At 28.3% G+C, this 17,879-nt stretch overlaps 1 protein-coding gene across 1 annotated transcript in view; it reads right to left on the bottom strand.

Moving 5' to 3' along the window:
* drongo (Arf GTPase activating protein drongo) overlaps nucleotides 1-17,879 on the bottom strand; it is a 125,764-nt gene that overhangs the window by 25,750 nt on the left and 82,135 nt on the right. The window contains exons 6-11 of the mRNA XM_075358464.1: nucleotides 17,727-17,783; nucleotides 14,660-14,894; nucleotides 13,071-13,193; nucleotides 5,253-5,423; nucleotides 4,065-4,169; nucleotides 942-1,016 (exon numbers count right to left, since the gene is read on the bottom strand). Of these exons, the coding sequence (XP_075214579.1) occupies nucleotides 942-1,016; nucleotides 4,065-4,169; nucleotides 5,253-5,423; nucleotides 13,071-13,193; nucleotides 14,660-14,894; nucleotides 17,727-17,783 (766 nt within the window). The remainder of the gene's footprint in view (nucleotides 1-941; nucleotides 1,017-4,064; nucleotides 4,170-5,252; nucleotides 5,424-13,070; nucleotides 13,194-14,659; nucleotides 14,895-17,726; nucleotides 17,784-17,879) is intronic.

The following is a 17,879-nucleotide window of genomic DNA, read 5'->3' as shown; positions in this document are numbered from 1 at the left end:
TAAGTACTGAAAAGCCTATTACTCTACTAACAACTATTTGTTATCTTATGCTGATTTTGTGATAATAAAAGTAAAGATGAATGCTAAACATAATATATCACTGACTTTAAGAACAATGATTTAGTCAATTTCTCATCCACAAAATACAAGTTCACTCTTTCCAAGCATAAAGAACCTAGTTTGAAGAAAAGACCAAGTAAAGAATATGTACACAATCTTTTTTTAATGTTTAAACTGAGCAGTGCAGGGACATTATTTAGGATTATGACCAACATTCATAAACAATAAAATGCAGTACTCAGAATGCACAACATATACCCAGTAGTGGGTCGCAGCTAAAATTAGTGGGGGTGCTGCACCAAAAAAAATTTTCTGGGCCTTTTCAAGGCCATGGTTAAAGTTTCCTGTAAAATAAAAGAACCGAAAAAAAAGAATCAAATAGAATAGCTGGAAGTAGGATAATAATAGAATTCTACACTTTATCACATTCAAGAATATGGGACACGGTTTTTACCAGCACTCCAGGGTCGGCACTGCGAAAGCAACAGTGCTCTATCCCTCATAGCCTTGCGTGTAGCTTCTTATGTGTGCATGCGCACAACAGCCAAACACCAAGCCACAGGAAATGTGAAGCGCACAGTTCCATACAAAGATTTTTGTATCTTTTTTATAAAATGGGGGATGGCTACTAACATTAAGCTTAAGGATTATATACTGTACAAGTATAAACAAAGAATTAAAGAAAAAAAGGACTCATTATATTAAATGTTATCGATAATATCAAGTGGACAAGTGGAAATAGGGGGAGTGCAGTTTCAGAGTGCCTATATGCGAGCCGCCACTGCATATACCTTCTCATATTATTCAATTATCATAAAATTTTATAAATATTTAATGAAAATATTGTGGCATATTATAAAAACTGAAACTCTAACTCAGACCTGTTATTCCTCTAACATTATTTCGGAACGGATTTGCACTGAATGAATTGTTGTTACCAGGCCAATGATTTTCTCCTGCAAAACAACAGTAATGACATCAATAAATAAATAAACTAGTTTAAAAAAATCATTAAACTATTACAGGTAATATCTCATTTAAACGCAATAGAAGAATATTTAATATGCACAAAATCTAATTCCGATATATACAGCATTTCTTTGAGCAAGATACATTGCACTTACAAATATTAATTGTAAAATTTCTATAATTTTATAATACCACTATATAATGTGGTAGAAAACCTGGAAAATGCTTTCCTATTTAAATCGAGTATGGCTAGATTTAGAAACAGATACTGATGGATCTGTATCTGTGTGGTGGGTTCAGTAACAAAAACATATTTTACAGAAAGGTTGAAATTTCTTCTTCGATTTAAATTCAATCTTTTATCAAGGAAGAGGATCGTGTAATAGATGATTTTCAAGTAAAATCTGATCAGAAAAATTATAGTAAAACCTTTTTTTCAGTAACCATTCCTGTTTTCAGATATATATCAACACAAAAAATGGTAAAAACTCACACGAAATGAAATGAAAGAAATAAAACGGCTATAATAATTTTTTCATATTTAATCTTCAGACTGTATTCAGTAATATGATTATTAAGTATTGTAAAGAAGAAAAAAACTTAAAAACCATTCAACATTTTATTCAATAACTTAGAAAAACTGTATACAATTGCACATTACATTATAACAAAATTAAATATACTACTGTAGATCAGCTGATATTAATTATTATTTAAGCTGATATAATAATTATTAAGTGATCATGAAAAAAGTTAATTTCAATAGATTTATGTTGTTTTAGTTGCTATATACTAGTTGTCAAAACTTAATAAAAATTCAATATGTATGAGTATATAAAAATAAGCTTAGTTTACTACACCTGAAACACTAAAGGTGTCTATGATTTAAAAGAACTCCCATCAAATACATCAACTTCAAGCAAAATCTGGTCATTTTAGTCATACACAAAATCTTTAAAAGAAAAATGCTATCTTTTAAAAGAAAACAATAGTATCAAAATGTAAAACAGCATATCTAAAACAATGTAATTAATAACTTTTAATGATAGTGCTGGTCATATGAAGCTGTATGTTTTAGTAGGTAGTAGTAGATGTTCAAATTTTATAGTGCCATGTTATAATACACAATTTTTGTTATAATACATTAGAGAAATTTTGCATAAATTTAATATTCAGTTCTTCTTCTACCGACTTTAATGATTAATTGTATATAAAATAAATTATTGCACCATCAGGATTACTTTTTAAATAAAATTTAAATAATTTTTTAAATAAAATAGCACTTTTGTTCTTTTTATTTATTTAATCAAATAATTTTAACAATTGTTATTAAAAAGAAATCCATTTTGATGAAGTAATATACATTACAAAAGTGTTTAAAAAATTATGAGGATATATAGTTTATAAAGGTAAATTATTCATTAATTTAAATTAATAAATGCTATTTTTGTTACTAAATGTTTTAAAATAACAATGTAATGTTACATTATTAAATGTTTTTATTTCCATTTCTGAAAATGTAACTCGCAAAATCAGTAATTTTTTAAATTTACGTTTTACTACAGTGAAACTTCCCTTAATAAAGGACTTTTCTTGATACCGCCCACTCTTAGAATCCTCAGCAGTTTTATACTGGTATTAATGGATAAAATACTTCTCGGTAACAAACCTTCTAAACATCGAACATGGACAATGAATTTACCTATAAAAACTGTTCAATCAGTTCTGAAATATGGACAGCAGGAATAAAAACTGTAATTTTTCTTTTTTTTTACATTCAGGGTGACTAATTTTTTTCTCTGTTGTGAATTGAACCTCTTCATGCCTAGACGCTGAAGTTATGATTTCAATTAATTCATCATCCAGTGTGATATCAGTTATGTGCAATAAATGCAAAGTAATGGATGCTGATGAGCTTTCTAACAGTATTAGTGCGCTGGATGCAGTTTCATGGATTCATTTGGTAATAAAGAAGGTTACTATAACAGTAAGAAATTGTTTTGTAAAAGCCAGTATTAAACCTTCACAACTAACTACAATTCCGACATTGAAAATCTTACTGAACCAAATGAAAATTCTGTGGAAAAGAGTCAAGTACAAGAACTTACTGAACCGTTTGGAAACTGCAAAGGTACCTGAATACTGACAACGCGTTCAACACAGAGGACATATCGACTGACATCCGTGATCTTGTTGCTGCCTCAGACTTGACAAATTCCAAAACTAACGACTATGAATCCAGATTTATCATTACTCCTTACTCATTTTCATGAGTAAGGAAGTGACAGAAGAGGTTGGAAAATTAAAACAATATTTTTTGCAAAAACGATTACCAAAAGGTGTTATTTTAATATCAGAAGTGCAGTGGCTTATTGAAAAAAATATGTATCAGGACTCAGTTCAAACAAAATAGACAGCTATTTTAAACCATTTAGATATAAATAAATTGTACATATCCGTATTTGACTTTTTATTTTGATTTTTACATTATTTTTTGTACATGTGTTTTGACTGACATTCATATATACGGTTGCTTCTTTGATTAATATTTTTGCAGTGTATATAGTTTTTTATTTCAATTCAGTATAATATAGTAATTTTATTGGTTGATTACAGTATTATTTTTTTAATTAAAGTATGAACACAGAGGAAAGTTCTATTTTCAAAAAAAGGGAAAAAACCTGGATTTTTACATAGTTGTTTTAATTACCACGTAATCTTTTTTTAAATGTTAATTTACATTAAATAAATGCACAATACTGTTGTTCTATTCAGATTGGTTTTTTTTTCTTAACCAATCATGACACTGTATTTGCATTTTTATGAAGAGCGGATGCCTCTAAATAACATAAGATTGTTGTTCCTAAGCCATGTCCAATATTGGGAAGTTTTACTCTATTATAATAATACAAAAAATATATTAAATCATAAATATAAATTGTTATATAATAATTTAATTATAAATAGAATATCCCCCAGTTAAACATGCTCTTTAAAACTTTTATAAAACAGGTCTTTATTAAAAATAAGATTACCTGTAAATGGATTAGAAGTAATTGTTTTATTATCACCATTTTGTACTGAAGAACTGAAGAGATTCTGCGAAGGCCATACACCTGTTCCAACTCCACCATTAATACCTGAAGGAAACATAAGGTAAACAGTTATTGAGCTAAATGTTCAAACATTCATTCAAATTAATTAGTTGGAAGGAAGCATTTTAATACATTCAACACGGACACTAAACTTGTAAGCACTATGTAAATCATGTCATTTTTCAATTCTGTGCAAGTAAGAATCTCTTCTAATTTTGCTCAACAATTTTAACACTGGTTTAATGTTATCAAATAGATCTATACTGCTGTTTTCTGAGGTTTGTTCAACTAAAAAAAATTTGCATTACATGGAGATAAATTATAATTATGTAAGATGTGGTGAATTACTTTTCATTAAAAAAATATCACAACACCAATGAAGAAAGATAACATTTCATCAGACAGTAGTGTACTTAAATTCTACAATAATCTTCAGGTTGACTTAGCATGTTAAAATATACCTACAGAAACAAGCCACATTGAATGAATATAATAATAGATTAATTTAAAATCCTTAGACTGTTCAATGTAAGAGGGAAAAAATTTAAATATGAGTGTGGGGGTAAAAAGCACCAGGCCTCACACAAAGATGGTGTTAGTACTTCTTGATGGTGTTGCACGATTCCATTCTTCATTAGTTAACTATAAGAGTTTCAAGTAACGCTGTCAAAGTGAAGAATTAAGCGTGTTTTTTTGGAAAATAGAAAAACTGGAAATTCGTGCAGTAATTAAAGAAGAGCTTGATACACACTGGGAAACTCTTCCCCATCAAATTCAACAGTTAAATGCTGGGTCAGCACATAGGGTTTTGATCACAAAATAAGTGCAATTGTTGCATGTATAATATGAAAGAAGAACAATATGAGCATCTTTTCAGGCCTCTAACGTCACAAGCTATTATACTCTCAAAATTTAACAGCCTAAGATACGAAAATGGAGGCAGGAATTGGATGGAGATGTGGCTATAGATTTATGAATTATTTTTTTCCAATTTTAACACATATTGTTTCGTCTTATTACTTACTACAATAAATAGACCAAAACATAATTTATAATTTTATCAATAAAAATAAATGACTGCAAAACCAAAAGTATGCAAAAAAAAAGAAAAGATACCGATAATCTTACCCCAGTCCAACCCTGTAGTCTGTGCATTTGACTGTTGCTGCTGCTGCTGCTGTTGTTGTTGTTGTTGTTGTTGTTGTTGTTGCTGCTGCTGCTGTTGTGATTTCATCAAACAATCTAAGTCTTTAAGTGCAGCATAACGATCTTCACTAACTTCACTTACACCTGCAAAGCCTAAAAATAATAACATAAGGTTCTTTAATTTATAGAATTAAGTCTCCTCATACATTGTATTGTTCATGGCATTTGATAATTTTCTTAAATACATATTTGTGTTATGGTTTACGCAGGAGTAACATACTTTTTTATTAGAAATAAGTAAATAAATAAAAAATATAAATGATACACCAGTTAAATTCAGGAGTGGTTATGAGGCATGTTTTCCTGTGACAGAATGATACTTGTAAGAACAAAAATCACTTAAAAATTCTGTTCAAATTTAAAGGAAGGTAAAACAAGAAAATGAAATGTGAAAGCAGGCATATAAACTAAGAAATAATTTTTTTTACAAAAAATATAAATTTCTATGCACAGACTTCACTCATCCATTTTTTTCTGTTGGTGAAAAGATAAAAACCTATTAATGCAAGTGATCTCCAAAACAGTTTCATCTAAAGAATACAATTTTTACAAAAGAAAAAAGAAAGAAAGGTTACATACATTAATAGAATGAAACAGATATTTTTAAGTACCTCAAAAAATATTTACAATAAATTATATAATATAATTATACAATAATTTATCCCATTAATTTTATTTTGTCTACAGTCCTTTGACCGATTTGATGCAGCTCTTCAAGATTCGTATATACTGCCAGTCGTTTCATTTCAGTATACCCTTACATCCTACATCACTAACAATGTGTTTTACATATTCCAAATGTTGCCTGCCTGCACAATATTTCCCATCTACCTGTCCCTCTGAAATCAAAGCAACTACTATTCCAGGATGTCTTAAGATGTGGCCTGCAAGTCTGTTCGTCTTATAGCTATAATTTTTCAAATGCTTCTTTCTTCATCAATTTGCCACAACACCTCTTCATTTGTCACTTTATCCACCTATCTGATTTTAAACATTTCTATAGTACCACATTTCAAAAGCTTCTAATCTTTTCTTCTCACGTACTCTGATTGTCCAAGTTTCACTTCCATATAAAGCTATACTCCAAACATACACTACAAAATGCTTTTCTAATGTTTAAATTAATTTCTGATGTAAGCAAATTATATTTCTGACTGAAAGCTTGTTTTGCCTGTGGTATTTGGCATTTTATATCGCTCCAGCTTTGTCCATCTTTAGAAATTCTACTTCCCAAATACCAAAATTCTTCTACCTCTATAGACTTTTCTCGTCGTATTTTTATATTCAGTGTCTATCTACTTTATTTCTACTACATTTCATTACTTTCATTTTGTTTTTGTTTACTCTCATGTGATAGTTCTTGCGTAGGACTTTATTGATGCCGCTCAATATTTCTTTTAAATCTCTTTTATTCTTAGCTAGAATTACTACATCATCAGAAAATCGTAGTATCTTATCTTTTCAGCATGGACTGTCACTCTGGATCTAAATTGTTCTTTAACATCATTAATGGCTAGTTCTATGTAAATATAAAAAAAAAAAAAACAGGGATAGGGAACATCCTTGTCTGACTCCCTTTTTTATTACTACTTCTTTCCTATGTTCTTTGATAATTATTGTTGCAGTTTGGTTTCTGTAAGCGTTAGCAACTGTTCTTCCATCTCTATACTTGAACCCTACATTTTTTAAAATGCTGAACATTTTGTTTCACTCTATGTTATCAAATGCCTTTTTTAAGTCTATAAATACCATGTATGTTGGCTTGTTTTTCTTTTCTTATTAATTTGAGCACTAAAATTGCTTCCTTGTTCTTATACTTTTCCTGAAACCAAACTAGCTAACACTTCTACTCTCCTCTCCTCTTAATTCTTCTGAACAGAATTCTAGTTAAAATGTTTGATGCACGAGTAGTTAAGCTAATTGTTCTGTATTCTTCACATTTATCTGCTCCTGCTTTCTTTGGTATCATGACAATAACATTTTTTTTTTAAGTTTGACAGAACCTTTTTTGTAAATATTACACAACAGTTTGTATAATCTATTTATTGCTTTCTCACCTGAACTGCACAGTAATTCTGCAGGTATTCTTCTATCCCAGGAGGCCTTTCTCTCATTCAAATCCTTTAATGTTCTATTAAATTCAGATCTCATTATCTCTCTTTTCATCCTCTTCGACTTCCTCTTCTTCCTCTATAACATCAGTTTCTAATTCATTTCTTCTATATAACTCTTCAATATATTCCACCCACCTATTAACCTTTTCATTCGTATTATAAATTGGTGAACCATCTTTATTTAACACTATATTTTAATTTATGTACCACAAAATTTTCCCTAACTTTCCTGTATCCTCTGTCTATTTTACCAATGATCATTTCTCTTTTCACTTTTGAACACTTTTCTTTAATCCACTTTTCTTTTGGTAATTTGCACTTCTTGTTTATATTATATCTTAATTGTCGATAGGTTCTTTTACTTTCGTCATCACTAGTATTCTTATATTTTCTACGCTCATCCATTAGTTGCAATATATTCTCTGATATCCAAGGTTTTCTACCAGTTCTCTTTGTTCAGCCTAAGTTAGCTTCTACCGATTTAAAAATCTCCTTTTTAACATTCTCCCATTCTTCTTCTATATTTTCTACCTTTTCGTTTTTACTCAGGCCTCTTGTGATGTCCTCCTCAAAAATCTTTTTTACCTCCTCTTCCTCAAGCTTTTCTAAATTCTACAGATTTATCTGACACCTTCTCTTCAGGTTTTTAAACCCCCAATCTACATTTCATTATCACTAAATTATGGTTGCTATCAATGTCTGCCCATGGAAATGCTTTGCAGTAGACAATTTGATTTCTAAATCTTTGCTTAAACATGATATAATCTATCTGATACCTTGCAGTATCGTGCAGGTTTTTCCATGTGTATATTCTTCTATTATGATTTTTAAACTGGGTGTTGGCAATTATTAAATTATACTTTGAGTAAAACTTCTTTCACAGTCCCTTCTTTCACTTCTTTTGCCCAGCCCGTATTCACTCACAATATTTTCTTTCTTGCCTTTTCTGATGTTTGCATTCCAATCTCTAACTATTATTAAAATCTCCCATTAATTAATATCTAATATTAGAATATTTTCACTTTAGTAATGTTATGAAAACAACATATTTTAATATTTTAAAGCGTCAAATTATTTCATACTAATTACAACTTACTTGTTAACATGTAAGCTGAGGTTAAAAGGTCATTTTTGATTATGCTTTCGAAAATCTCTTTGCAAGTTTCAACCCTTTTATTATATATATAATATATACTTGTGTCCTATGAAGAGGTATGCTTTTGATTTAGTATCACTTGCCCATCCCCCCATTAATTCTATTGAAACTTTATGACCTTTTAATGAAGGTTCTAGAAATGTTCTGCAAAAATTTCAACCTTCTGGGAATTACAGAAAAAAAGTGGCAGCTTTCAAATAAAACCATCAATCTCAGATAAACCACAGTTTTATTCATTAAAAAGTGGCTGGTACAATTTTTTAAAAACATGATAATTAAGACTAGAATAATTAAACACAGTTAGATAATTAATTATGGTTATGACTAATTATTAACTTGTTTTATTCAATTTAAACAACTGTTTAACAACACAGCATCTGTTTTTAATAATTTTTACTAGCTACTTTGTAATGAATAAAAATTTGATTTATCTGAGATTGATGTTTTTATTTGAAAGCCGCCATTATGTTTCTATAAATCCTAGATGGTTGAAATTTTCAGAGAATAATTTTAGAACATTCGTTAAAAGGGCTGTAAAGTTTCAATAGGGTGGGGGAATGGGTGAGTGATACTAAATCAAAAGCGTAAAGAAAAGATTTTACATAAAATTCTCTTCATAGCAAATTATTTTTTCAGTTTTTGAATTTGAAAATTCAGTATTGTTTGAAATTTTATTTTATTGGATAAATGAAATTAAAATATGTTTTGTTGGTAATAAAATACTTAACAATTGAATATAATTTTAAGCCAGACAACAATTTAAGAATTAACAAAGCCTTTTTTTAAAGTGTATTTTAGCCAAATAGAGGATTCAAATTCACATTATTTATTTTTACTGTCCAGCTAACATTAATATAATAATTAATAGTTTTATTCAAACCTTTCTGTGATAAATGCCATACAACATAAAAAAGAATATGGTATAGACAACAATTGCATATAACAAATTTGAGCATTACAAAATAACATTAAAATAAATAGAAACACACTTATGTGTGTACAAACAACATCCCTACTGAACTTTTCCTAAAGGATAATTCATGAAATAAAGGCTTCCTTAATAAGCCAATGTACAGTTTGATTTTCAGGTGATTAAATGATTTTCAGGTCACTTAAATGCTTTCATTATGTTACTTCACTTTGATAGAATATTATGAGATTCACAAAATTAGGTGAAACTGCTACATTTAATAAACAGCTGAGCACAAGCGCTTTTTTGATATCTGGTGAATTAACATTTCCTGGAATTCCTAAATGACGAAGAAAACAGAAAACAAAAGTAACACATTAACGTGAAACAAAACTATGCAGATCTGAAATCAAAAACCTCTACTGCGTGTAGAAACATGCATGAAATGAAGGCAACTTTTTTTAATAATTAGAAGGGGAAAAAATTGTAGTACTAAAAACAATGATGCACAGGATCTTATATACTGCATATACCTCAGCTGAAAAATTCTGATTCAGGCAGCCAATCTTGTATGTTCCATACACTTACAACCAAAGCATAACCCAAGAAAAAATTCTGGATGAAAAAAATTTCAGAACAGAAAAATAAAATCTAAGGGAAAAATTTTCATAACATTCAGTAAAAGCAAAAACACAAAGTTTAGAGTATACATAAATTATTACTAGTTAATTCCATCTTGCAAACATAATTTAAATATGAAACACTGAGTGAATCTCTTCATTCACTATACTATAAACAAAAACAGCTTTACAAGAGAAAATTGTATACAATTAAACAGAGCTTAATAAATATTTCAAAGAAAAAAATTGAAACTCTTCAAGCCTAGAAGGCTTTGCAATAGTGACTTTTTTCTGATTCACATATTTAATTCCCCTACAATAAGAATGAATGGTAACCCATCACAGAAAAACATTTTCAAAAAACTTAATCTTTTACAATTATTAATTAATTTAATACAAAATATTAATTTTTTATTAATTTAGCTTATTAATTTTTTACAATTTTGCTTCTATAAAAATGTTTACATTTTTTATAATTTGCTCAGATTTTTGAATAAAAAATTCTACAATAAGTGAAATAACCAAATGAAATCATACTGAATTCATGATAAAGAGGTAACCTCATCAGTAAAATAATAATCTTTATAATTTTTTTACAGCATTGAAAGAGTAAGACCATAAAAGAGGTAATTTTTTACAGCTCATCATAAGAGCTGAAAATTATAAAGATCTTATAAAAGTTTAAATTAAAAGCTAATAGTGTTAAGTGTACTAATTTGTACAGTACTGAATGATGCTCAATTGTTGTCTTTCTACAACTTAAGTTTATTTATTGAAATAGTTCACCGATCTTTTTTACAGTATTTATTTAATTACATAATTATAGATATATTTTGTAATGTACCAACTAGGAAACAGGTTTTACAATAAGTAGAAGAAATATGCAATACAATGTATAGAATCATCAAATCAAAATTCTAGATACTTGCCAGCGATTTTCATTTGCAAAACTAAGCTCCAGAATACTAATCTTAAGATAAATTGTTATTTATCTTTAATTTAAAATATATTTTTTTAAAGAAACATTATAAGTTACCTTAAAATGAATATTTTGGAAACAACTATCCAGTTCCTCTTTCAACTGATGGTCTGTCTTTTTGTAGACAATATATCTCAGGATATAAGAAGTATTATTATTTTGACACCAGTAGAAAAATTCCAGCTTGTGATTGAAACAGTTGTATGACCATTACATTAATTTAATGAATAGTTTTCCATTTAAGCATGTAATGTACAATAACTTGTAAATATGGTATTTTAACTATAAAAAATTTTACAATTTAATTCCTAAAACAGGTGCATAGTCTGGTTGGCAGTGTGGTGGTTTGTTGGAATTACATAATAATTAATCATGATTTGTAGATGTTTAATTAATGCATATCTTAACCTCAAGTTGCAGTCAGGACCATTTGTTAATTGGTTATTAAAACGACATAAAGATCTCAAAGGTAAACTGGCATAAAAATGAGTGATCAAAATTTAGAGTATCATGTTAACATCAAATTTTAAGTGAAAATCAAAAAAATTATGTTAAAATTTTGCAACTACTGAAACAAAAATATGGTGTGGATGGTCTCAAAAGTCAAGTATCTTTGAAAGGAAAAAAGATGGGCAAGAAGTTATGAATGAATGCTCTAGAATTGGGCAACCAAAAACAAAAATTTTAAAAAGTAAATGTGAACAGAGTGTGAGATTTGGTATGGTCTAACAGGTAACTAAGTATATGATTAATAGCCGAAGAAAAGATGAAAGAAAAAACTGACCTGAATTCTACCATGACAAATGGATCATCCATGAAAATGTAATCATCATGACAGTCTCTGGCCAAAAACTGATTACTGAATTAGGTAATCCTACTTATTCACTTATCTTAAACTTCCCTGTATTTTTCAGCTGTTTGAAAATTAAGGATTATGAAAGTGGATGAAGATTGCTGATTTATATTGTATTGCATACAATATAAGAATTCAAGCTTGTTTCAAAAAAACATTTCAAGCTTCTTTTCATTGTATACTTTTTAATGATGAACTCAAGAAAACAAATTGTCAGATCTTGTGTATTGAACTTTGAGCTCAACATTTGTATTCAACACAAAGTCAATGATGATATACTTATCTGTCCTTCAAATTTATAGTGTATAACACAAATATTTTATATTTAGATTGGATAGTTATAAATGCTCTAAAACTTTCAACCAACACTATAATATTATTATACTAAATAGCAATATATAAGAACAAACTGACATCCCATCAACAGAAATGTGGATGAAGAAGGAATTCCTTTTTAGAAGAAATAAAACCAGAGTACTGTAATTTATATTTATCATCTTACAATTCAAGAAACCTAATAAATTTACTTAATAAATGGTTCTGTAAAAGGTTAATGTGGAAAAAAGGTAATATGCAAGCATCATATATGAAACAATGGGTCTGCCAGAACAGGAACACAGCTCTCAAAAATCAACAGAAAGGGATCCAATATGGAGCATACTAATACAAAATACATGCAAATATACATCTCACAAAATAGATGTAATACATCAAATTTGTTTTATTTTTTTTAACAACTCATCCAATAAACAGTTAATAAATATAAACACAATTTGTTAATTGTACTGCTTTGAGTGATGTCAGAGAATATATTTTAAAATACAACAAATATTATCATATAACTACATTTAAAAAACACAAAAATTCTAAATAGCTAATGTGAAGCAGTAACTAAATTAAAAAAAAAAGTTAAATAAAAGCTTAAGTTAGATACATATGTGCAATTAGCAAAAAAAAAAAAAAAACTGAAAAATAATGTTGAAAAAAGAAACAACAATACAAAAGAAAAAATACTCCTAACAAAATCCACAGACAGACAAGGTCTATGAAGCAAAATCAATTCGTTCAAACGAAAAACTCACGACAACAAAGAGGCTCATAGACTCACTCCATCTGTTGGTTGGAGCGACGTTATATTGAAGTGTTCTCATTGGTATCTCGAAATTCAAAGATGCTGGTAATGAGATATTAGAACTTGTACTTCCCCATGGTTCTGTTGACCCCCCAGACCCTTTAATAAAGCATAACCAACTTGAAAAAAAAAATATATATATATATATATACAAAAAAAAGAAGAAAAATGAAGAAACTTATTGCTAACATAACAGCATTTAGAGTTAACAGAACAGCTGTATTTGAAAATAAAGAATAAATGCAAAACTTTATAAGTAATAATAAATAGCAAAAAAATGCATAACTATATAAATATCTTTATTTTACATTAGTTTTAGAATCTCTGTACTTAGACAATTGTGGTCTAAATTCTAATTAGTAATTAACCACAAATCCTTACAATGTACAAAACATAGTTTCACTTCTTATTAAACAATTTAATTCTTCATATTTATGATCAACAGTTACATAAAAAAAAAACTCGTACACAAAGTACTGAATTTCAGTTTACTAATTTTTTAGATTGATTAAACAGAAGTTGAACAGTGCTAAATTCTCTTAACAATTGGGCTAGTACAAGAACACGTTTTGATAATATTATTACACATTTTATTTCCTAAAACTACTTTTACTTCTATAAAACAAATTCTTAAATTAGTTAACACATTAAGATGATGTAAAATTATGCAAATTAAAGAATAAATAAAATTTTATGCTTCTTTATCAAATGAGTTGATATTTCAATGTTCCTCTTTTTGAACTAAAGCAAAGTTCTTTAAAAATATGGATGTTCCAGTAATGATTTAGATGAATTAACATTTTCAGGCATTATTCTTGTGTTCAAACTGATAAAAAGTTTGTTTTTTATACTGAAAAATGTGAGAATGACATTTGTTTCCAGTTTCTGAAACAGGGGTAAATCCTCTATTAGAGAATCATTGATCCTAATAGAGGTTTTGCATTTTTTTTGTTGCTATACGTGATCTCTATTAGATCATTGTAGCAACCAAGAAACAGTAGATTAACTATTGAATCGACTGGATTCACACCTTCACAAGTCTCTCACAGTAGAAAATAAAAAAATGGCATGGTTTTAAAAATCCACAACATAATTGTAGGCTACCTGATCTATGGCTACATGATAATCCATAATTTTTGTATGTAATAAAATTTTATACAGCAAAAAAACTAAAAAAATAAAAATATTCATTTTATAAACAGTGCAAAAACAATTTTGTTAAAATAATCTGAATTAAAAAAGAAATATCTATCAGCAAATAAATAATTCTATAGAATTAACAATGGATAAAATTTTTTAATTTTATACAACAAGCAATTTTTTTTCAATTACAAAATAAACAGTTTCAACACAGTTCTGCTTTAAATTATCTTCATTACTGGAATATTTTAATACAAGAAACTGAAAGACACAATTTATTACAAACTTCCATTCAAATATTTACATATTTATATACATCAATTAACTTGCTTAGGCCATTATAATAAATAAATAAACATAAAATAACTCACAGTTAAATTTAAGTCAGAAAAAAAGCAACAATGTAAATATTCATAACAGCTTACCTGTTGTTGTTGCTGTTGATAATGATGATGAATTAAATATAGGATTATTATCAAAATTAGCAAAAGATGGTTGTGCAGGCGCTGTGCCGAATTGCGAGTTATTAGAGGAACTAAATGGATCGGTTGTGGCACTGCTAAAATCAGCAGTAAATAGTTGATCAGGAGTGAACACATTGCTATTATTGTGATTTGCATTTTTGTTATTGCTACTCTTAGTACCATTAACAGCAATTATCTGTAATTAAAAAAAAAAATATGTTCAGTTAAGAAAGCTAACAAATAATTAACACATAAAAAGGATTAATTATATTCAACTTCTGATGTCTGCAACTATGGATCAATTTTTAAAATAGTTATATATTATACCAATGTCTTTTAACAGTAACACCTCAGGAGTCTATTTCAAGATTTTTTCTGCTTCACAGAGTAAACAAAATAAAAATGCACACTCTTTACTTGGGTTTTTAGCTATATTACTTGGAAAACTTTTTAGACTCAATGTTCCATTTTACCACAAGGGTAATCCCTGTAGATGTTAAAATTAGTTCATCAGAGTTAGGGAGATTGTTGAATTGTTAACAGATGTATTTAAATTTTCATTTTAAGAGTTTCATTTAGTATAAATAAATCCTAAAATAATAAAATAAAAGGTGAAAGGGCATGCATTTAACTTTTATACTTATTTATTTAAAACCAAATAGAATGTTAAAAAAAATAGTGATTTTGAAAGGTTTTGGAAAAATATACATAAATAAAACATCGAGGTAAACAGCTTTGAATATAAAACACTTACAGTTCTGCCAAAACTAAAATTGTACAGAACTATCTGATTTTTAGACTTTACCATTAACTGAATAACATAAAACTTTTTATAAGTGGTAAAACTGTCACTGCCATCTTTGCTCAATAGGACTAGAGGAAGAGTCATGAAGAAATTATAATTTTTATAGATATATTTTTATTTAACGAAACATTTCTTATCTATAAATTTAGTAATTGCTGTGTGAAGAAGAATTTGTACAGGGACAAGTCAGTACTCTAGTAAATAAAAAGAAGCCATTAAGAGCACTTACTTTAACATTAATTCTCAAAAATATAGTCAGTACTTCTATTTAGAATCAGAGAATAAGAAAAAAATTATATTAGTCCTCACACAAAGCTTCAGACATTTACTCTTATAATCAAACAAGAGTAGATTTAATAATAATAAATAAATAATGTTTATAAATGAAAAGTAATCACAACTTTCAGCATTTGACAAAAGACTATAACATGAAAATAGTTTGACTAAATGCTAATGTTTGCATATACATCGTATCAATCCCTACTGTGTCATCATTGGAACCAGTATTTCAATTTCCTATGAATCATTACCACTTCTTGTTTGAACTTGTCTGCAGATTAGGGGCAGGTTAAATTTTTCTTATTATAACAGTTCATATGTGTAGAAGAAAATCACCAATATAAGTTTCATTTTTTTCCCGCTAAAAATAGTTTAATGCTCAAAAATTAGCCACAAAATTAAAGACTCATGTTTAGCTCCTCTTGCAGGAACCCTCGTCGTGAGGAAGTGGTCCTCTGCTGGTTACGGTTGGGGCATACGAGGATCACACACGAATATCTAATGTCAGGAGGTGACACACCCCTGTGCATACGATGCAACTGCCGCATGACTGTGCACCACATTCTCGTGGACTGTGTATCTTATGCGGCATTGCATCGTCAGTTTTATATACCCAGCAGCATTCGTGATGTCTTGGGCAATGATGGCAGGGTTTTGGAGCGAATGCTTCTCTTTTTGCATAGTGCTGGGTTACTGCAAAGGATTTAATATACTTATATATGATTTTCTATAAGAAGAGTTTTTTAGTAATTTTAACCTTTATTTTCGATTTGATTTTTTAGTTTAATTTTACTATCCGGCGTGGGGATTTTTGCACAACCCATCAGAGTTAGGTAAGTTTTTATACTTTCTTTATTTTATTATTTTATCTTAGACAAAGTTTTATCAACTTTGTCTGTGATATTAGTTTTGGGTTTTATTTTGCCTTCTTGGCTTGTTTTAGTAAATTTTTATTATATGATTAATTTACACCTTGTATAGCTTATTATTTCGGAGTTATATTACCCTTTTAATAACAACTATCGGGGGATGATAACGCCCAAGCGTTTTTCGCCTACAAACAACCAAAAACAAAAAAAAACAAAATTAAATTATACTATCTGAAATTTTTGCATGATTTACTTCAGTGATTTTTTTGTTACAATATTTTCAGGCTGCTATATAAATCAGAGGTATGAATGGTTCATTAATTATAGTATAAAATACATAAAAATTGAATTTATAACATCTATGAATAAAAATCCACAATTAAATAAGTACTAATTAATGAACTAAATCATATAAAAAAAAAGTGTATCTGTAAATTTTAGTTGGGTTTAATATTTTTTATTTTTTGGTCTTCGATTTTTAATATGTTTTAAGTTAATAAAAATAAAAAGATCTCTACAAATACTTTTCTCCCTCAAGAAGTATTGTTTATAATAATACAGATCCTTGTATTATAAACAATTCATTTATTAAATTTACATATTACTTATAATAAATGTAAAGAAAAGGATCTACTTATTTTTTATAGTGCTGACATAAGTGTCTGCTTTATACAATTAAGCATTTATGAATAAATTTATAAACAAATGATTCTTGTTTAAACAGTAAACCACTTTTTTAAAATGCATTTGACTCTAGTAAAAAAGAGAATAATATAACAAAAGACTCAAAATATCATATTCCTGACAAAATATCTTTCACTTATTATGTACGTATAACTGTCATATTTTTAAATCTGAAGAATTGTACAGTTTTTGACAGATTAAAATAACAGTTTCAGTAATAAATAAGGGTAATTTAAGAGAAAAAGCAGATGTATCTATGAACAGATATATGAAACAATTAAGAAAAAAATTTCCTAATGATTAATTAAATTAAAAGTAAAAAAAATACCTGAACTGATGATCCATTAGTATTAGGCCTATTATTATTATTATTATTATTATTATTATTAGCAGTAGTTGGGAGTTTCAATGGCAATGTAGTAGGATGGGATAATGTTGGTGCTGATATCTGTGCTGTAGAAGTTGTAGTAACTGATGCCGTGGAAAGAGTTGAGGGTTTAACTTGACTTAATGGTGTAGATGGAGTAGGAGTATTATTAGGTGA

Source organism: Lycorma delicatula, chromosome 2 (assembly GCF_047948215.1).
Source record: "Lycorma delicatula isolate Av1 chromosome 2, ASM4794821v1, whole genome shotgun sequence".
NCBI classification, from domain to species: Eukaryota; Metazoa; Arthropoda; class Insecta; order Hemiptera; family Fulgoridae; genus Lycorma; species Lycorma delicatula.
The sequence above is the reverse complement of the archived record's forward strand: the minus strand, read 5'-3'. Positions and strand labels throughout refer to the sequence as shown.